This window comes from Pseudorasbora parva, chromosome 7 (assembly GCF_024679245.1).
Source record: "Pseudorasbora parva isolate DD20220531a chromosome 7, ASM2467924v1, whole genome shotgun sequence".
Classification (NCBI taxonomy): domain Eukaryota; kingdom Metazoa; phylum Chordata; class Actinopteri; order Cypriniformes; family Gobionidae; genus Pseudorasbora; species Pseudorasbora parva.
Window position 1 is genome coordinate 1,317,353 of NC_090178.1, and position 22,584 is coordinate 1,339,936.

General features: G+C 51.0%; 3 protein-coding genes across 11 annotated transcripts in view; 1 reads left to right on the forward strand and 2 right to left on the reverse strand.

Annotated features, from left to right (window-relative positions):
- khdc4 (KH domain containing 4, pre-mRNA splicing factor) overlaps positions 1-4,343 on the forward strand; it is a 20,069-nt gene extending 15,726 nt beyond the window's left edge. For 2 of the 9 annotated variants that reach the window (XM_067447747.1, XM_067447749.1), the window contains exons 11-14: positions 1,719-1,850; positions 2,405-2,514; positions 3,327-3,421; positions 3,897-4,343. In XM_067447747.1, coding sequence (XP_067303848.1) covers positions 1,719-1,850; positions 2,405-2,514; positions 3,327-3,421; positions 3,897-4,060 — 501 coding nt within the window. In that variant the 3' untranslated portion in view covers positions 4,061-4,343. Of the gene's footprint in view, positions 1-1,718; positions 1,851-2,404; positions 2,515-3,326; positions 3,461-3,896 lie in introns of those variants that run through there. The other 7 variants (XM_067447750.1, XM_067447751.1, XM_067447748.1 and 4 more) reach the window with 6 other exon arrangements.
- Positions 4,344-7,053: 2,710 nt separating this feature from the next.
- On the reverse strand, positions 7,054-12,352 carry LOC137083486 (mitochondrial assembly of ribosomal large subunit protein 1-like). Its single transcript, XM_067449436.1, has 3 exons — positions 12,339-12,352; positions 11,710-11,921; positions 7,054-7,275 (listed from the first exon to the last, which is right to left on the reverse strand). The coding sequence occupies exons 1-3, from the start codon at positions 12,350-12,352 to the stop codon at positions 7,070-7,072; spliced, it is 432 nt and encodes a 143-aa protein (XP_067305537.1). The 3' UTR covers positions 7,054-7,069.
- Positions 12,353-14,405: 2,053 nt separating this feature from the next.
- LOC137083531 (mitochondrial assembly of ribosomal large subunit protein 1-like) lies at positions 14,406-22,069 on the reverse strand. The gene is made up of 4 exons (XM_067449488.1): positions 21,726-22,069; positions 20,359-20,522; positions 19,062-19,143; positions 14,406-14,627 (listed from the first exon to the last, which is right to left on the reverse strand). The coding sequence occupies exons 1-4, from the start codon at positions 21,940-21,942 to the stop codon at positions 14,422-14,424; spliced, it is 669 nt and encodes a 222-aa protein (XP_067305589.1). The 5' UTR covers positions 21,943-22,069; the 3' UTR covers positions 14,406-14,421.
- Between the last annotated feature and the right edge of the window lie 515 nt (positions 22,070-22,584).

Below are 22,584 nucleotides of genomic sequence, written 5' to 3' on the forward strand. Positions count from 1 at the left end.
AGTGAGTGAGTCAGTAAGTCAGTGAATGAGTGTCAGTGAGTGCCAGTGAGTGAGTGCCAGTGAGTGAGTGCCAGTGAGTGAGTGCCAGTGAGTGAGTGCCAGTGAGTGAGTGCCAGTGAGTGAGTGTCAGTGAGTGAGTGAGTGAGTGTCAGTGAGTGAGTGTCAGTGAGTGAGTGTCAGTGAGTGAGTGAGTCAGTAAGTCAGTGAATGAGTGTCAGTGAGTCAGTGAGTGAGTGAGTCAGTAAGTCAGTGAATGAGTGTCAGTGAGTCAGTGAGTGAGTGTCAGTGAGTGAGTGTCAATGAGTGAGTGTCAGTGAGTGAGTGAGTCAGTAAGTCAGTGAATGAGTGTCAGTGAGTGCCAGTGAGTGAGTGTCAGTGAGTGAGTGAGTCAGTAAGTCAGTGAATGAGTGTCAGTGAGTGAGTGAGTCAGTAAGTCAGTGAATGAGTGTCAGTGAGTCAGTGAGTGAGTGAGTCAGTAAGTCAGTGAATGAGTGTCAGTGAGTCAGTGAGTGAGTGTCAGTGAGTGAGTGTCAGTGAGTGAGTGAGTCAGTAAGTCAGTGAATGAGTGTCAGTGAGTGAGTGTCAGTGAGTGCCAGTGAGTGAGTGTCAGTGAGTGAGTGAGTCAGTAAGTCAGTGAATGAGTGTCAGTGAGTGAGTGAGTCAGTAAGTCAGTGAATGAGTGTCAGTGAGTGAGTGTCAGTGAGTGCCAGTGAGTGAGTGTCAGTGAGTGAGTGAGTCAGTAAGTCAGTGAATGAGTGTCAGTGAGTGAGTGTCAGTCAGTGAGTGAGTGCCAGTAAGTCAGTGAATGAGTGAGTCAGTAAGTCAGTGAGTGAGTGTCAGTGAGTGAGTGAGTCAGTGAGTGAGTGAGTGAGTGAGTCAGTAAGTCAGTGAATGAGTGTCAGTGTGAGTCAGTGAGTGAGTGTCAGTGAGTGAGTGTCAGTAAGTCAGTGAGTGAGTGAGTCAGTAAGTCAGTGAATGAGTGTCAGTGAGTGTCAGTGAGTGTCAGTGAGTGAGTGAGTCAGTGAGTGAGTGTCAGGTGAGTGAGTGTCAGTGAGTGAGTGAGTGTCAGTGAGTGAGTGTCAGTGAGTGAGTGAGTGAGTGAGTGAGTGAGTGTCAGTGAGTGAGTGAGTGTCAGTGAGTCAGTGAGTCAGTGAGTGAGTGAGTGTCAGTGAGTGAGTGAGTGAGTGAGTGAGTGAGTGAGTGAGTGAGTGAGTGAGTGAGTGAGTGAGTGAGTGAGTGAGTGAGCGAGTGAGTGTCAGTGAGTGAGTGAGTGTCAGTGAGTGAGTGAGTGTCAGTGAGTGAGTGTCAGTGAGTGAGTGTGAGTGAGTGAGTGAGTGAGTGTCAGTGAGTGAGGGAGTGTCAGTGAGTGAATGTCAGTGAGTCAGTGAGTGTCAGTGAGTAAGTGAGTGAGTGTCAGTGAGTCAGTGAGTGTCAGTGAGTCAGTGAGTGAGTGTCAGTGAGTCAGTGAGTGAGTGTCAGTGAGTCAGTGAGTGTCAGTGAGTGTCAGTGAGTCAGTGAGTGAGTGTCAGTGAGTGTCAGTGAGTCAGTGTCAGTGAGTGAGTGTCAATGAGTGAGTGTCAGTGAGTGTCAGTGAGTGTGTGTGTGTGTGAGAGTGAGTGAGTGTCAGTGAGTGAGTCAGTCAGTGTGTGAGTCAGTGTGTGTGTGAGTGAGTGAGTGCGAGTGTTTCCGTCTCCTCACACACTGCTCCCTGTCTGCAGACTCTTCCTCCTGCTCCCTTCCCGCCCACTCCAGTGGCTCCGCCCAAACTCACGGCTCCGCCCCCTCAGGCCCAGAAGCGGCGCTTCACGGAAGAGGTTCCGGATGAGGCCCGAGGCCTTTTGGGATATCAGGTGAGCTGACACACACTCCGGCTCATCACGGACGGATTAACCTGTTTCTGCAGGTGCGCGTGAGGTCAGCCTCCTGTCGCCACGGTGACGGACCGTTTGTGGGCGGAGCCTGTAATGAGTGACCTCTGGGGTCACGAGGACCTGAGAGTGTTTGTAATGCACGCATCTGATCAAAGCTCAAACCCTAGTGAGCCGCCCAACTCATTTCATTCTAATGTTTTATTTATATGCGTTTTTTTGTGCCTGTGCCGGCCATCACAGCCGCTCACTAGGGTTTGTGTTCTGGTGCATGATGGGAACTGCTCACATGTTTGACCGTAAATGTGTTTTGTATAAGAGTGATTGGGTTTGTGTGTGTGTGGGTTTGTGTGTGTGTGTGCGTGTGTGTGTGTGTGATTGTGTGAGAGAGAGATGATTTACTGATGTGTGTGTGTGTGTGTGTGTGTGTGTGTGTGTGTGTGTGTGTGTGTGTGTGTATATGTTTGTGTGAGAGAGAGTGTGTGTGTCTGTAAATGAGGGTGTGTGTTAATGCTGTTGTGTTTTTCTGCTCATAGCATGGACCCATTCATATGACTAATTTAGGTGCAGGCATGTCTGTGGGCAGCTCAGAGGTGTCAGGACCCCCGTCTGCTGCTTCCTCAGGGCCTGTGAGAGAGAGAGACAGGTCAGACTCTACAACACACACACCCACACACACAATCACACACTCTCTCTCTCTCTCTCTCACACACACACACACACACACATTCACACACAAATAATCATACTCACTCACACACAAACACACACACAATCACACTCACTATTACACACACCCACACAATATCACACGCACTCTCTCTCTCTCACACACACACACACTCTCTCTCTCTCTCTCACACACACACATTCACACACAAACAATCATACTCACTCACACACAAACACACACACAATCACACTCACTCTCTTACACACACAATTACAATCACTCTCTCACACACACACACACACCCACACAATCTCACACACACACAATCACACTCACTCTCGCACACACACACTCTCTCTCACACACACACTCACATAATCACACACACTTGCACACAATCACTCACACACGCACTCACACACAATCACACTCACTCTCTCACAACCACACACACACACACACACACAATCATACTCAATCACTCACACACAATCACACTCACTCACTTTCTCACACACACACTCACATACACAACTTTAACAATAACTATGATCATAATTATGGAAGCCTATGTGTAGCAATATTCAATTTGCAATGCATTTCAGTGTTTACATTTACACTCTCCATACCAATGTGCGCAACATTTGGAGCAAAATGATAATTTAAGTTGAATTATAGAATTTACATTTGCCATTTCCTACACTAGTTTTAACATATAATTCAAAATATATATTTTAATGCGGGCGCTTGTGTGTTTGCGTGTTTTGGCGTGTGTGTGTGTGCAGCAGCAGACCGCTCATGCCACCTCCGTGTGTGTCAGCGCCAGTCAACGGACTGAGACCCAAAGCAGACGAGAAGCCAGCGGCGCCGAGCCTTCTGGGTAAGTCAGCGCCACACGCACAACCCCTACACACACACACACAAACCCCTGAGCTGCTGTAAATCACACACACTGATGCTTCCTGCATGCAGACATCATGAGGCTCCAGTACTGGTGAAGCTGAAGCGTGTCCTTTCTGCCGCTTTACACGCATGAAACCACACGCTTCAGCTCGAGGGCCGTGATTGGTTAATGTTGAGAAGGCTCCTCCCCCTGCGCGTCTCATGTGACTCCGCACTAACGGGCGTCTCTCTTGTGTTCTGTGTTCTCTCTCTTTCTCTGTGTTTTTTCCCTCTCTTTCATGTCCCTTCGGGGGGATGCTGGATGGGCGGGGCCTCGCTCCCTTCCGCCTCCTGATTGGACGCTTCCAATGACATGCGGTTGTCACCCAACACGTTCCAAAACATTAACTTCCTGTTTCCTTCATTGCTGGTATGGCGTGTTGTTTTTGTTTTGTGTGTGTTTTCTCAATCAGAGCCACAGGTGAAGCGCATCCGGACCGGGCTTGTGGCGTATTCCGGAGATTCCTCGGATGAGGAGGATGAGCACGGATCCTCTAAAGCAGGATGGACTCTCTGCCCGCCCCCTCGGCCAAAAACACAGACACAGCAGCCCATGCCCTTCTGGATGGCACCGTAAACACACACACACACACACACACACACACACACACACACACACACACACACACACACACACACAAACAGGTAGCATTGGGATTCATGGCCTCATCCGCTCCTAAAGACTCTCGGTGGGGATTCTGGGTCGAGGAGCCGCAGAGATCTGATCATGTGACTGATGGCAGGTCATGTGACGCTGCTGGGATTGCAGTTTTATAGGCGGCTCTGTTTTAGTTTCTTCATCTCTTTGATTTGTAATGTTTCTGTGATTCTCTTGACAATAAACACATTTACTCACAGGCTACATGTCTCCTGTTCGTTCTTCTGTCGTTCTGTGAGAAGGAACGATATCCTCTGGTCACGCTCAGCCAATCAACTCATAATTCCCAGTTTATAACTCATAATTCCCAGTTTATAACTCACAATTCCCAGTTTATAACCCGTAATTCCCAGTTTATGACCCGTAATTCCCAGTTTATAACTCACAATTCCCAGTTTATAACTCGCAATTCCCAGTTTATAATCTGTAATTCCCAGTTTATAACTCACAATTCCCAGTTTATAATCTGTAATTCCCAGTTTATAACTCACAATTCCCATTTTATAACTCATAATTCCCAGTTTATAACTCATAATTCCAGTTTATAACTCACAATTCCCAGTTTATAATCTGTAATTCCCAGTTTATAACTCACAATTCCCAGTTTATAATCTGTAATTCCCAGTTTATAACTCACAATTCCCATTTTATAACTCATAATTCCCAGTTTATAACTCATAATTCCCAGTTTATAACTCACAATTCCCAGTTTATAACTCATAATTCCCAGTTTATAACTCGCAATTCCCAGTTTATAATTTACAGTTCTGACACTTTCTTGTAATTCCCAGTTTATAACTCACAATTCCCAGTTTATAACTCACAATTCCCAGTTTATAACTCATAATTCCCAGTTTATAACTCATAATTCCCAGTTTATAACTCACAATTCCCAGTTTATAACTCACAATTCCCAGTTTATAACTCACAATTCCCAGTTTATAATCTGTAATTCCCAGTTTATAACTCACAATTCCCATTTTATAACTCATAATTCCCAGTTTATAACTCACAATTCCCAGTTTATAACCCGTAATTCCCAGTTTATAACTCGCAATTCCCAGTTTATAATTTACAATTCTGACACTTTCTTGTAATTCCCAGTTTATAACTCACAATTCCCAGTTTATAACTCATAATTCCCAGTTTATAACTCACAATTCCCAGTTTATAACTCACAATTCCCGGTTTATAACTCACAATTCCCAGTTTATAATCTGCAATTCCCAGTTTATAACTCACAATTCCCATTTTATAACTCATAATTCCCAGTTTATAACTCATAATTCCCAGTTTATAACTCACAATTCCCAGTTTATAACCCGTAATTCCCAGTTTATGACCCGTAATTCCCAGTTTATAACTCACAATTCCCAGTTTATAACTCGCAATTCCCAGTTTATAATCTGTAATTCCCAGTTTATAACTCATAATTCCCAGTTTATAACTCATAATTCCCAGTTTATAACTCACAATTCCCAGTTTATAATCTGTAATTCCCAGTTTATAACTCACAATTCCCATTTTATAACTCATAATTCCCAGTTTATAACTCATAATTCCCAGTTTATAACTCACAATTCCCAGTTTATAACCCGTAATTCCCAGTTTATGACCCGTAATTCCCAGTTTATAACTCACAATTCCCAGTTTATAACTCGCAATTCCCAGTTTATAATCTGTAATTCCCAGTTTATAACTCATAATTCCCAGTTTATAACTCGCAATTCCCAGTTTATAATTTACAATTCTGACACTTTCTTGTAATTCCCAGGTTATAACTCACAATTCCGTTTTTAGCTCATAATTCCCAGTTTATAACTCGCAATTCCCAGTTTATAACTCACAATTCCCAGTTTATAACCGGTAATTCCCAGTTTATAACTCATAATTCCCAGTTTATAACTCATAATTCCCAGTTTATAATTTACAATTCTGACACTTTCTTGTTATTCCCAGTTTATAACTCACAATTCCCAGTTTTTAACTCATAATTCCCATTTTATAACTCGCAATTCCCAGTTTATAACTCATAATTCCCAGTAACTCACAATTCCCAGTTTATAACCCGTAATTCCCAGTTTATAACTCATAATTCCCAGTTTATAATTTACAATTCTGACACTTTCTTGTAATTCCCAGTTTATAACTCACAATTCCCAGTTTTTAACTCATAATTCCCAGTTTATAACTCACCATTCCGTTTATAACTCACAATTCCCAGTTTATAATTCATAATTCCCGGTTTATAATTTACAGTTCTGACACTTTCTTGTAATTCCCAGTTTATAACTCACCATTCCGTTTATAACTCACAATTCCCAGTTTATTACTCATAATTCCCAGTTTATAACTTGCAATTCCCAGTTTATAACTAACAATTCCCAGTTTATAACTCGCAATTCCCAGTTTATAACTCACAATTCCCAGTTTAACTAATAATTCCCAGTTTATACCTCGCAATTCCCAGTTTATAACTAACAATTCCCAGTTTATAACTCGCAATTCCCAGTTTATAACTCGCAATTCCCAGTTTACAACCCGTAATTCCCAGTTTATAACTCATAATTCCCGGTTTATAATTTACATTTCTGACACTTTCTTGTAATTCCCAGTTTATAACTCACAATTCCCAGTTTATTACTCATAATTCCCAGTTTGTAACTCACAATTCCCAGTTTATAACTAACAATTCCCAGTTTATAACTCATAATTCCCAGTTTATAACTCGCAATTCCCAGTTTACAACAATTCTGACTTTTCTCACGATTCCTGGTTTATAAATTGGGGTCCTGGCTCATCATTGTTATGGTTGGTAATGGTATCATTGTCATTAGTGCTGTTATAATCTGTTGCTCCCTGATCCTCTTTGATTCAAGCACACACTCAGTCACAGTTGACACACACAGTGCTTGTGAATTAAATCTTTTATTGAACACTATCAGCTGAAGACGGGATGTTTCCGTGATTTCCCGGCTCACATGACGTGTCCGTGATGTCATAGATGAAGTCGGCGGGGAGCGAGTGGTGCGGGATGCGGCTGAGCTGCTCGTCGTGTGAGCGCAGAGTCCAGAGCTTCTCCAGCTCATACGTGTGTCTGGTGTCCGGCAGCATGAGGTGAAGAACCACCGGTCCTGCGGAGATCAGAACACGGGTCAGTCACGCCACACGCGGGTCAGTCTCGCCACACGCGGGTCAGTCTCGCCACACGCGGGTCAGTCTCGCCACACGCGGGTCAGTCACGCCACACGCGGGTCAGTCACGCCACACGCGGGTCAGTCTCGCCACAAACGGTTCAGTCTCGCCACACGCGGGTCAGTCGCGCCATACACGGGTCCTGCGGAGATCAGAACACGGGTCAGTCACAGCACACGCGGGTCCTGCGGCGATCAGAACACGGTTCAGTCGCGCCACACACGCGGGTCAGTCGCGCCACACACGCGGGTCAGTCGCGCCACACACGCGGGTCAGTCGCGCCACACACGCGGGTCCTGCGGAGATCAGAACGCGTGTCAGTCACGCCACACACGGGTCCTGCGGAGATCAGAACGCCGGTCAGTCACGCCACACGCGGGTCCTGCGGAGATCAGAATGCGGGTCAGTCGCGCCACACGCGGGTCCTGCGGAGATCAGAACGCCGGTCAGTCACGCCACGCGCGGGTCCTGCGGAGATCAGAACGCGGGTCAGTCAAGCTAAACGCGGGTCCTGCGGAGATCAGAACGCGGGTCAGTCACGGCACACGCGGGTCCTGCGGAGATCAGAACGCGGGTCAGTCACGCCACACGCGGGTCCTGCGGAGATCAGAACGCCGGTCAGTCACGGCACACACGGGTCCTGCGGAGATCAGAACGCCGGTCAGTCACGCCACACGCGGGTCCTGCGGAGATCAGAACGCGGGTCAGTCACGGCACACGCGGGTCCTGCAGAGATCAGAACGCCGGTCAGTCACGCCACACGCGGGTCCTGCGGAGATCAGAACGCCGGTCAGTCACGCCACACGCGGGTCCTGCGGAGATCAGAACGCGGGTCAGTCACGCCACACACGGGTCCTGCGGAGATCAGAACACGGGTCAGTCACAGCACACGCGGGTCCTGCGGCGATCAGAACACGGTTCAGTCGCGCCACACACGCGGGTCAGTCGCGCCACACACGCGGGTCAGTCGCGCCACACACGCGGGTCAGTCGCGCCACACACGCGGGTCAGTCGCGCCACACACGCGGGTCAGTCGCGCCACACACGCGGGTCAGTCGCGCCACACACGCGGGTCAGTCGCGCCACACACGCGGGTCAGTCGCGCCACACGCGGGTCCTGCGGAGATCAGAACGCGTGTCAGTCACGCCACACGCGGGTCCTGCGGAGATCAGAACGCCGGTCAGTCACGCCACACGCGGGTCCTGCGGAGATCAGAACGCGGGTCAGTCACGCCACGCGCGGGTCCTGCGGAGATCAGAACGCCGGTCAGTCACGCCACGCGCGGGTCCTGCGGAGATCAGAACACGGGTCAGTCACGCCACACGCGGGTCCTGCGGAGATCAGAACGCGGGTCAGTCACGGCACGCGCGGGTCCTGCGGAGATCAGAACGCCGGTCAGTCACGCCACACGCGGGTCCTGCGGAGATCAGAACGCGGGTCAGTCACGGCACATGCGGGTCCTGCGGAGATCAGAACGCGGGTCAGTCACGGCACACGCGGGTCCTGCGGAGATCAGAACGCCGGTCAGTCACGCCACACACGGGTCCTGCGGAGATCAGAACACGGGTCAGTCACGCCACACACGGGTCCTGCGGAGATCAGAACGCGGGTCAGTCACGGCACACGCGGGTCCTGCGGAGATCAGAACGCGGGTCAGTCACGGCACACGCGGGTCCTGCGGAGATCAGAACGCGGGTCAGTCACGCCACACACGGGTCAGTCACGCCACACACGGGTCCTGCGGAGATCAGAACACGGGTCAGTCACGCCACACGCGGGTCAGTCACGCCACACGGGTCCTGCGGAGATCAGAACGCGGGTCAGTCACGCCACACACGGGTCCTGCGGAGATCAGAACGCGGGTCAGTCACGCCACACACGGGTCCTGCGGAGATCAGAACGTGGGTCAGTCACGCCACACACGGGTCCTGCGGAGATCAGAACACGGGTCAGTCACGGCACACGCGGGTCAGTCACGGCACACGCGGGTCAGTCTCGCCACAAGCGGTTCAGTCTCGCCACACGCGGGTCAGTCACGCCACACGCGGGTCAGTCACGCCACACGCGGGTCCTGCGGAGATCAGAACGCGGGTCAGTCACGCCACACACGGGTCCTGCGGAGATCAGAACACGGGTCAGTCACGCCACACGCGGGTCCTGCGGAGATCAGAACGCGGGTCAGTCTCGCCACAAACAGTTCAGTCACGCCACACGCGGGTCCTGCGGAGATCAGAGCGCGGGTCAGTCTCGCCACAAACAGTTCAGTCACGCCACACGCGGGTCCTGCGGAGATCAGAACGCGGGTCAGTCATGCCACACACGGGTCCTGCGGAGATCAGAACGCGGGTCAGTCACGCCACACACGGGTCCTGCGGAGATCAGAACGCGGGTCAGTCACGCCACACGCGGGTCCTGCGGAGATCAGAACGGCGGTCAGTCACGCCACACGCGGGTCCTGCGGAGATCAGAACGCGGGTCAGTCACGCCACACACGGGTCCTGCGGAGATCAGAACGCGGGTCAGTCATGCCACACACGGGTCCTGCGGAGATCAGAACGCGGGTCAGTCACGCCACACGCGGGTCCTGCGGAGATCAGAACGCGGGTCAGTCATGCCACACGCGGGTCCTGCGGAGATCAGAACGCGGGTCAGTCATGCCACACGCGGGTCCTGCGGAGATCAGAACGCGGGTCAGTCACGCCACACACGGGTCCTGCGGAGATCAGAACGCGGGTCAGTCACGCCACACACGGGTCCTGCGGAGATCAGAACACAGGTCAGTCACGCCACACACGGGTCCTGCGGAGATCAGAACACGGGTCAGTCACGCCACACACGGGTCCTGCGGAGATCAGAACACGGGTCAGTCACGCCACACACGGGTCCTGCGGAGATCAGAACACGGGTCAGTCACGCCACACACGGGTCCTGCGGAGATCAGAACACGGGTCAGTCACGCCACACACGGGTCCTGCGGAGATCAGAACACGGGTCAGTCACGCCACACACGGGTCCTGCGGAGATCAGAACGCGGGTCAGTCACGGCACAGGCGGGTCCTGCGGAGATCAGAACACGGGTCAGTCACGCCACACACGGGTCCTGCGGAGATCAGAACGCGGGTCAGTCACGGCACACGCGGGTCCTGCGGAGATCAGAACGCGGGTCAGTCACGCCACACACGGGTCAGTCACGGCACACGCGGGTCCTGCGGAGATCAGAACGCGGGTCAGTCACGCCACACACGGGTCAGTCACGCCACACACGGGTCCTGCGGAGATCAGAACACGGGTCAGTCACGCCACACGCGGGTCAGTCACGCCACACGGGTCCTGCGGAGATCAGAACGCGGGTCAGTCACGGCACACGCGGGTCCTGCGGAGATCAGAATGCGGGTCAGGCACGCCACACACGGGTCCTGCGGAGATCAGAACACGGGTCAGTCACGCCACACGGGTCCTGCGGAGATCAGAACGCGGGTCAGTCACGCCACACACGGGTCCTGCGGAGATCAGAACACGGGTCAGGCCCGCCACACACGGGTCCTGCGGAGATCAGAACACGGGTCAGTCACGCCACACGGGTCCTGCGGAGATCAGAACGCGGGTCAGTCACGCCACACACGGGTCCTGCGGAGATCAGAACGCGGGTCAGTCACGCCACACACGGGTCCTGCGGAGATCAGAACGTGGGTCAGTCACGCCACACACGGGTCCTGCGGAGATCAGAACACGGGTCAGTCACGGCACACGCGGGTCAGTCACGGCACACGCGGGTCAGTCACGGCACACGCGGGTCAGTCTCGCCACACGCGGGTCAGTCACGCCACACGCGGGTCAGTCACGCCACACGCGGGTCCTGCGGAGATCAGAACGCGGGTCAGTCACGCCACACACGGGTCCTGCGGAGATCAGAACACGGGTCAGTCACGCCACACGCGGGTCCTGCGGAGATCAGAACGCGGGTCAGTCTCGCCACAAACAGTTCAGTCACGCCACACGCGGGTCCTGCGGAGATCAGAGCGCGGGTCAGTCTCGCCACAAACAGTTCAGTCACGCCACACGCGGGTCCTGCGGAGATCAGAACGCGGGTCAGTCTCGCCACAAACAGTTCAGTCACGCCACACGCGGGTCCTGCGGAGATCAGAACGCGGGTCAGTCTCGCCACAAACAGTTCAGTCACGCCACACGCGGGTCCTGCGGAGATCAGAACGCGGGTCAGTCTCGCCACAAACAGTTCAGTCACGCCACACGCGGGTCCTGCGGAGATCAGAACGCGGGTCAGTCTCGCCACAAACAGTTCAGTCACGCCACACGCGGGTCAGTCACGCCACACGCGGGTCAGGTCACACACTCAAACTCACAGGCTACCAACCGAAGTCGATGCACTTCCAGTCGTCACAGTCCCGCCCCTCCAGCCGAACGTGCCGCTCCTCGTCCTTACGCAGGAACTTGAACTGCAGGTGTAAAGAGTGTAAATGAGAACCTGAGAGACTCAACAGTGTTCTGACCGGATCTATGGAAGCGCATTTGATGCGAATGAAAGGAAAAAAGGTAATTGTGACTCTTGCAATTCCCAGTTTATATCTCGTAATTTACTTAAAACTTATAATTCTGAAACTTTCAGACCCGTAATTGCCAGTTTATTACTCGTAATTCTGACTTTTTCATGTAATTAAGACTTCATTTCTCACACTTTCTGGTAATTTAACTTGCAATTTCCAGTTTATAACTCGCAATTCGACACTTTCTTATAATTCCCAATTTATTACTCGTATTTCAGTTTATAACTCGCATTTCCCAGTTTACAACTTGGAGTTCCCATCTTATAATTCGCAATTCAGATTTTATTTCTCGCCATTCCCAGTTTATAACTCGTATTTTCCAGTTCATAACTCGCAATTCTGACTTCTTCTTGTAATTCCCAGTTTATTACTTCTAAATTTCCATTTTATAATTCGCAATTCAGACTTTATTTCTCGCAATTCCCAGTTTATAACTCACATTTCCCAGGTCATAACTCGCATTTCCCAGTTCATAACTCACAATTCGCAGTTTATGACTCGCATTTCCCAGTTTATAATCTGTAATTCCCAGTTTATAACTCACAATTCCCATTTTATAACTCATAATTCCCAGTTTATAACTCATAATTCCCAGTTTATAACTCACAATTCCCAGTTTATAACCCGTAATTCCCAGTTTATAACTCGCAATTCCCAGTTTATAATTTACAATTCTGACACTTTCTTGTAATTCCCAGTTTATAACTCACAATTCCCAGTTTATAACTCATAATTCCCAGTTTATAACTCACAATTCCCAGTTTATAACTCACAATTCCCGGTTTATAACTCACAATTCCCAGTTTATAATCTGCAATTCCCAGTTTATAACTCACAATTCCCATTTTATAACTCATAATTCCCAGTTTATAACTCATAATTCCCAGTTTATAACTCACAATTCCCAGTTTATAACCCGTAATTCCCAGTTTATGACCCGTAATTCCCAGTTTATAACTCACAATTCCCAGTTTATAACTCGCAATTCCCAGTTTATAATCTGTAATTCCCAGTTTATAACTCATAATTCCCAGTTTATAACTCATAATTCCCAGTTTATAACTCACAATTCCCAGTTTATAATCTGTAATTCCCAGTTTATAACTCACAATTCCCATTTTATAACTCATAATTCCCAGTTTATAACTCATAATTCCCAGTTTATAACTCACAATTCCCAGTTTATAACCCGTAATTCCCAGTTTATGACCCGTAATTCCCAGTTTATAACTCACAATTCCCAGTTTATAACTCGCAATTCCCAGTTTATAATCTGTAATTCCCAGTTTATAACTCATAATTCCCAGTTTATAACTCGCAATTCCCAGTTTATAATTTACAATTCTGACACTTTCTTGTAATTCCCAGGTTATAACTCACAATTCCGTTTTTAGCTCATAATTCCCAGTTTATAACTCGCAATTCCCAGTTTATAACTCACAATTCCCAGTTTATAACCGGTAATTCCCAGTTTATAACTCATAATTCCCAGTTTATAACTCATAATTCCCAGTTTATAATTTACAATTCTGACACTTTCTTGTTATTCCCAGTTTATAACTCACAATTCCCAGTTTTTAACTCATAATTCCCATTTTATAACTCGCAATTCCCAGTTTATAACTCATAATTCCCAGTAACTCACAATTCCCAGTTTATAACCCGTAATTCCCAGTTTATAACTCATAATTCCCAGTTTATAATTTACAATTCTGACACTTTCTTGTAATTCCCAGTTTATAACTCACAATTCCCAGTTTTTAACTCATAATTCCCAGTTTATAACTCACCATTCCGTTTATAACTCACAATTCCCAGTTTATAATTCATAATTCCCGGTTTATAATTTACAGTTCTGACACTTTCTTGTAATTCCCAGTTTATAACTCACCATTCCGTTTATAACTCACAATTCCCAGTTTATTACTCATAATTCCCAGTTTATAACTTGCAATTCCCAGTTTATAACTAACAATTCCCAGTTTATAACTCGCAATTCCCAGTTTATAACTCACAATTCCCAGTTTAACTAATAATTCCCAGTTTATACCTCGCAATTCCCAGTTTATAACTAACAATTCCCAGTTTATAACTCGCAATTCCCAGTTTATAACTCGCAATTCCCAGTTTACAACCCGTAATTCCCAGTTTATAACTCATAATTCCCGGTTTATAATTTACATTTCTGACACTTTCTTGTAATTCCCAGTTTATAACTCACAATTCCCAGTTTATTACTCATAATTCCCAGTTTGTAACTCACAATTCCCAGTTTATAACTAACAATTCCCAGTTTATAACTCATAATTCCCAGTTTATAACTCGCAATTCCCAGTTTACAACAATTCTGACTTTTCTCACGATTCCTGGTTTATAAATTGGGGTCCTGGCTCATCATTGTTATGGTTGGTAATGGTATCATTGTCATTAGTGCTGTTATAATCTGTTGCTCCCTGATCCTCTTTGATTCAAGCACACACTCAGTCACAGTTGACACACACAGTGCTTGTGAATTAAATCTTTTATTGAACACTATCAGCTGAAGACGGGATGTTTCCGTGATTTCCCGGCTCACATGACGTGTCCGTGATGTCATAGATGAAGTCGGCGGGGAGCGAGTGGTGCGGGATGCGGCTGAGCTGCTCGTCGTGTGAGCGCAGAGTCCAGAGCTTCTCCAGCTCATACGTGTGTCTGGTGTCCGGCAGCATGAGGTGAAGAACCACCGGTCCTGCGGAGATCAGAACACGGGTCAGTCACGCCACACGCGGGTCAGTCTCGCCACACGCGGGTCAGTCTCGCCACACGCGGGTCAGTCTCGCCACACGCGGGTCAGTCACGCCACACGCGGGTCAGTCACGCCACACGCGGGTCAGTCTCGCCACAAACGGTTCAGTCTCGCCACACGCGGGTCAGTCGCGCCATACACGGGTCCTGCGGAGATCAGAACACGGGTCAGTCACAGCACACGCGGGTCCTGCGGCGATCAGAACACGGTTCAGTCGCGCCACACACGCGGGTCAGTCGCGCCACACACGCGGGTCAGTCGCGCCACACACGCGGGTCAGTCGCGCCACACACGCGGGTCCTGCGGAGATCAGAACGCGTGTCAGTCACGCCACACACGGGTCCTGCGGAGATCAGAACGCCGGTCAGTCACGCCACACGCGGGTCCTGCGGAGATCAGAATGCGGGTCAGTCGCGCCACACGCGGGTCCTGCGGAGATCAGAACGCCGGTCAGTCACGCCACGCGCGGGTCCTGCGGAGATCAGAACGCGGGTCAGTCAAGCTAAACGCGGGTCCTGCGGAGATCAGAACGCGGGTCAGTCACGGCACACGCGGGTCCTGCGGAGATCAGAACGCGGGTCAGTCACGCCACACGCGGGTCCTGCGGAGATCAGAACGCCGGTCAGTCACGGCACACACGGGTCCTGCGGAGATCAGAACGCCGGTCAGTCACGCCACACGCGGGTCCTGCGGAGATCAGAACGCGGGTCAGTCACGGCACACGCGGGTCCTGCAGAGATCAGAACGCCGGTCAGTCACGCCACACGCGGGTCCTGCGGAGATCAGAACGCCGGTCAGTCACGCCACACGCGGGTCCTGCGGAGATCAGAACGCGGGTCAGTCACGCCACACACGGGTCCTGCGGAGATCAGAACACGGGTCAGTCACAGCACACGCGGGTCCTGCGGCGATCAGAACACGGTTCAGTCGCGCCACACACGCGGGTCAGTCGCGCCACACACGCGGGTCAGTCGCGCCACACACGCGGGTCAGTCGCGCCACACACGCGGGTCAGTCGCGCCACACACGCGGGTCAGTCGCGCCACACACGCGGGTCAGTCGCGCCACACACGCGGGTCAGTCGCGCCACACACGCGGGTCAGTCGCGCCACACGCGGGTCCTGCGGAGATCAGAACGCGTGTCAGTCACGCCACACGCGGGTCCTGCGGAGATCAGAACGCCGGTCAGTCACGCCACACGCGGGTCCTGCGGAGATCAGAACGCGGGTCAGTCACGCCACGCGCGGGTCCTGCGGAGATCAGAACGCCGGTCAGTCACGCCACGCGCGGGTCCTGCGGAGATCAGAACACGGGTCAGTCACGCCACACGCGGGTCCTGCGGAGATCAGAACGCGGGTCAGTCACGGCACGCGCGGGTCCTGCGGAGATCAGAACGCCGGTCAGTCACGCCACACGCGGGTCCTGCGGAGATCAGAACGCGGGTCAGTCACGGCACATGCGGGTCCTGCGGAGATCAGAACGCGGGTCAGTCACGGCACACGCGGGTCCTGCGGAGATCAGAACGCCGGTCAGTCACGCCACACACGGGTCCTGCGGAGATCAGAACACGGGTCAGTCACGCCACACACGGGTCCTGCGGAGATCAGAACGCGGGTCAGTCACGGCACACGCGGGTCCTGCGGAGATCAGAACGCGGGTCAGTCACGGCACACGCGGGTCCTGCGGAGATCAGAACGCGGGTCAGTCACGCCACACACGGGTCAGTCACGCCACACACGGGTCCTGCGGAGATCAGAACACGGGTCAGTCACGCCACACGCGGGTCAGTCACGCCACACGGGTCCTGCGGAGATCAGAACGCGGGTCAGTCACGCCACACACGGGTCCTGCGGAGATCAGAACGCGGGTCAGTCACGCCACACACGGGTCCTGCGGAGATCAGAACGTGGGTCAGTCACGCCACACACGGGTCCTGCGGAGATCAGAACACGGGTCAGTCACGGCACACGCGGGTCAGTCACGGCACACGCGGGTCAGTCTCGCCACAAGCGGTTCAGTCTCGCCACACGCGGGTCAGTCACGCCACACGCGGGTCAGTCACGCCACACGCGGGTCCTGCGGAGATCAGAACGCGGGTCAGTCACGCCACACACGGGTCCTGCGGAGATCAGAACACGGGTCAGTCACGCCACACGCGGGTCCTGCGGAGATCAGAACGCGGGTCAGTCTCGCCACAAACAGTTCAGTCACGCCACACGCGGGTCCTGCGGAGATCAGAGCGCGGGTCAGTCTCGCCACAAACAGTTCAGTCACGCCACACGCGGGTCCTGCGGAGATCAGAACGCGGGTCAGTCATGCCACACACGGGTCCTGCGGAGATCAGAACGCGGGTCAGTCACGCCACACACGGGTCCTGCGGAGATCAGAACGCGGGTCAGTCACGCCACACGCGGGTCCTGCGGAGATCAGAACGGCGGTCAGTCACGCCACACGCGGGTCCTGCGGAGATCAGAACGCGGGTCAGTCACGCCACACACGGGTCCTGCGGAGATCAGAACGCGGGTCAGTCATGCCACACACGGGTCCTGCGGAGATCAGAACGCGGGTCAGTCACGCCACACGCGGGTCCTGCGGAGATCAGAACGCGGGTCAGTCATGCCACACGCGGGTCCTGCGGAGATCAGAACGCGGGTCAGTCATGCCACACGCGGGTCCTGCGGAGATCAGAACGCGGGTCAGTCACGCCACACACGGGTCCTGCGGAGATCAGAACGCGGGTCAGTCACGCCACACACGGGTCCTGCGGAGATCAGAACACAGGTCAGTCACGCCACACACGGGTCCTGCGGAGATCAGAACACGGGTCAGTCACGCCACACACGGGTCCTGCGGAGATCAGAACACGGGTCAGTCACGCCACACACGGGTCCTGCGGAGATCAGAACACGGGTCAGTCACGCCACACACGGGTCCTGCGGAGATCAGAACACGGGTCAGTCACGCCACACACGGGTCCTGCGGAGATCAGAACACGGGTCAGTCACGCCACACACGGGTCCTGCGGAGATCAGAACGCGGGTCAGTCACGGCACAGGCGGGTCCTGCGGAGATCAGAACACGGGTCAGTCACGCCACACACGGGTCCTGCGGAGATCAGAACGCGGGTCAGTCACGGCACACGCGGGTCCTGCGGAGATCAGAACGCGGGTCAGTCACGCCACACACGGGTCAGTCACGGCACACGCGGGTCCTGCGGAGATCAGAACGCGGGTCAGTCACGCCACACACGGGTCAGTCACGCCACACACGGGTCCTGCGGAGATCAGAACACGGGTCAGTCACGCCACACGCGGGTCAGTCACGCCACACGGGTCCTGCGGAGATCAGAACGCGGGTCAGTCACGGCACACGCGGGTCCTGCGGAGATCAGAATGCGGGTCAGGCACGCCACACACGGGTCCTGCGGAGATCAGAACACGGGTCAGTCACGCCACACGGGTCCTGCGGAGATCAGAACGCGGGTCAGTCACGCCACACACGGGTCCTGCGGAGATCAGAACACGGGTCAGGCCCGCCACACACGGGTCCTGCGGAGATCAGAACACGGGTCAGTCACGCCACACGGGTCCTGCGGAGATCAGAACGCGGGTCAGTCACGCCACACACGGGTCCTGCGGAGATCAGAACGCGGGTCAGTCACGCCACACACGGGTCCTGCGGAGATCAGAACGTGGGTCAGTCACGCCACACACGGGTCCTGCGGAGATCAGAACACGGGTCAGTCACGGCACACGCGGGTCAGTCACGGCACACGCGGGTCAGTCACGGCACACGCGGGTCAGTCTCGCCACACGCGGGTCAGTCACGCCACACGCGGGTCAGTCACGCCACACGCGGGTCCTGCGGAGATCAGAACGCGGGTCAGTCACGCCACACACGGGTCCTGCGGAGATCAGAACACGGGTCAGTCACGCCACACGCGGGTCCTGCGGAGATCAGAACGCGGGTCAGTCTCGCCACAAACAGTTCAGTCACGCCACACGCGGGTCCTGCGGAGATCAGAGCGCGGGTCAGTCTCGCCACAAACAGTTCAGTCACGCCACACGCGGGTCCTGCGGAGATCAGAACGCGGGTCAGTCTCGCCACAAACAGTTCAGTCACGCCACACGCGGGTCCTGCGGAGATCAGAACGCGGGTCAGTCTCGCCACAAACAGTTCAGTCACGCCACACGCGGGTCCTGCGGAGATCAGAACGCGGGTCAGTCTCGCCACAAACAGTTCAGTCACGCCACACGCGGGTCCTGCGGAGATCAGAACGCGGGTCAGTCTCGCCACAAACAGTTCAGTCACGCCACACGCGGGTCAGTCACGCCACACGCGGGTCAGGTCACACACTCAAACTCACAGGCTACCAACCGAAGTCGATGCACTTCCAGTCGTCACAGTCCCGCCCCTCCAGCCGAACGTGCCGCTCCTCGTCCTTACGCAGGAACTTGAACTGCAGGTGTAAAGAGTGTAAATGAGAACCTGAGAGACTCAACAGTGTTCTGACCGGATCTATGGAAGCGCATTTGATGCGAATGAAAGGAAAAAAGGTAATTGTGACTCTTGCAATTCCCAGTTTATATCTCGTAATTTACTTAAAACTTATAATTCTGAAACTTTCAGACCCGTAATTGCCAGTTTATTACTCGTAATTCTGACTTTTTCATGTAATTAAGACTTCATTTCTCACACTTTCTGGTAATTTAACTTGCAATTTCCAGTTTATAACTCGCAATTCGACACTTTCTTATAATTCCCAATTTATTACTCGTATTTCAGTTTATAACTCGCATTTCCCAGTTTACAACTTGGAGTTCCCATCTTATAATTCGCAATTCAGATTTTATTTCTCGCCATTCCCAGTTTATAACTCGTATTTTCCAGTTCATAACTCGCAATTCTGACTTCTTCTTGTAATTCCCAGTTTATTACTTCTAAATTTCCATTTTATAATTCGCAATTCAGACTTTATTTCTCGCAATTCCCAGTTTATAACTCACATTTCCCAGGTCATAACTCGCATTTCCCAGTTCATAACTCACAATTCGCAGTTTATGACTCGCATTTCCCAGTTTACAACTTGGAATTCCCAGCTTATAATTCGCAATTCAGACTTCATTTCACGCAATTCCCAGTTTATAACATTTCCCAGTTTATAACTTGCAGTTCCCAGTTTATAACTTGCATTTCCCAGTTTATAACTTGCATTTCCCGGTTCATAACTCACATAACATAACAGTTTATTACATAACAGTTCCCAGTTCATAACTCACAATTCCCAGTTTATAACATTTCCCAGTTTATAATTCACACTTCAGACTTCATTTCTCGCAATTCCCAGTTTATAACATTTCAAAGTTTCTAACTCGTAATTCCCAGTTTATGACTCGCATTTCCCAGTTTATAACTTGCAATTGAGACTTTACTTCTCGCATTTCCCAGTTTACAACTTGGAATTTCCCGTTTATAATTTGCAATTCAGAATTCTTGCATTTCCCGTTTATAACTTGCAATTCCCAGTTTATGACCCACATTTCCCACTTTATAACTGGCAATTCCCCGTTTATAATTCGCATTTCCCAGTTCATAACTCGCAATTCCCAGTTTGTAAGTTGCAGTTCCCCTTGGTGAGCTTCCACAGATCTTGTGTTAGTGGGTGTTTTCTCACCGCTTTGAGCACAAACTCTGCCATGGCGGCGAGATGTCGCGGAGACGATCCGCTCACGATGATCATGTGATCCGTGTACCTGAGCTCCGGCGCGACTCTGATCACACAGATGTCCAGAGCATTCTCCTGCCTCAGGACGGAGACCAGCAGACCCACATCAAACCCTGCACACACAACACACACATCAAACCCTGCACACACACAACACACACATCAAACCCTGCACACACACACACACACACACACACACAACACACACACACATCAAACCCTGCACACACACAACACACACACACAGACATCAAACCCTGCACACAACACACACACACATCAAACCCTGCACACAACACACACACACATCAAACCCTGCACACAACACACACACACACACACACACACAACACTCACACACATTGTTTCAGACAGTCTGTCAGTAATCTCTCTTATAGTCATGTTCATTTCCCCAACTTTGGTCATGTACATTTCCCCAACTTTTTGAACACTGATCAGTTCATAGCAAAATGGAAGTAGACAGTTCTTAGGCACAGTGTGTGCACCCATGGCCAGAGTTTAAAAGTATGTTTCAGTTTTTAAAAAAAAATCAAGATTAGTTTAGTTGGCATACACTTGGTGCATGTCTTAAAAATATATTAAAAATATAAACGTCTGGGAGAAAGAGAATGATAAAGTTGTGAGAATATCAGATGTGTATCAGTGTATTGGATCCGTGCATTCGGCCTTAAAGTGACAGCAGCTTTGTAACTTTTCTACAAGTATTTAAATGAGTTTAAGTTAGTCGTCTGCTAGTGTGTCAGATGGAGCGTCACTGACTGGCTTAAACCATGATGGCATAATGTGCATTTATACAACTATAATACAATAATGCGGCGACATAAAGAAGGACATTTACTTTCGAAAACAAATACTTCTGTACTTTTACAAGAGTAAAAATCTGTTTTTACAACTTTCACTTGTAGCGGAGTAATATTAGACCAGCAGTACTTTTACTTTTACTCAAGTAATGAAGTTGTGTACTTTGTCCACCTCTGCCCTGCACACACAACACCACACACACACTGAAACCCTGCACACACAACACAACAACACACACTGAAACCCTGCACACACAACACCACACACACACTGAAACCCTGCACACACAACACAACAACACACAATCAAACCCTGCACACACAACACACACACTCAAACCCTGCACACACAACACACAAACACACACAATCAAACCCTGCACACACCACACAACAACACACACTCAAACCCTGCGCACACAATATTGTTATATTGCATTTCTGTCAATAGATCCGCATAAATACTACACCCTGCACCTTTAATGAGAGGCTCACCTTGAGTTGTGCTGGTGTGTGTGTGTCCCGCGGGTGTTGTGCTGTTTTCAGCCTCGCTTGTGTAGTTTCGAGCTGTTGTTGTGAGAGAGTGTGTGTGTGTGTCTGTTGTTCCATCATGTGTGTGTTTCTGCTGTAAAGGCTGAAAACATCGTGAGCCTGTCGCTCTGAGCAGCGTCCTGTGAGGGGCTTTAGACAGCAGACTGCGCGCTAAGATCATTGCGTGTGTGTGTGTGTGTGTGTGTGTGTGTGTGTGTGTGTGTGTTTATATGGAGTTTATTCGAGGAAGCACATATTTTAGGATCCTCACGCGCTCTCTCTCTCTCTCTCTCGTGCTCTTGTGCGGCTGCGCACATGTGACTTAGTGGCGCCCTCTGCAGGCCCGGATGTGCGTCATGCTTTAGTCTCACAACACAAAGCATCATTTCGACACACACACAGAGATTCTGCCAGTGTCGTGTTAATCTTGAGTATCTATAGAGTAGTGTTGATCCTTCATATCTCACAAGAGTCTTTAGTTTATCACATTTATAAAAGATAGATACACTGAACCGATTCTTTCTGAAAACAGCCGAGTCTGTGGAGGCGTGCAGTGGGCGGAGCTAAAGAGAGAACACACACACACACACCCTCACTCTCACACAAATTCACTCACTCTCGCTCACACACACCCTCACTCTCGCTCCCTCACAGACACTCACTCTCGCTCACACACACTCACTCACAGACAGTCACTCTCACACACACTCACAGACACTCACTCTCGCTCACACACTCACTCACAGACAGTCACTCTCACACACACTCACAGACACTCACTCTCGCTCACACAATCACTCACAGACACTCACTCTCACACACA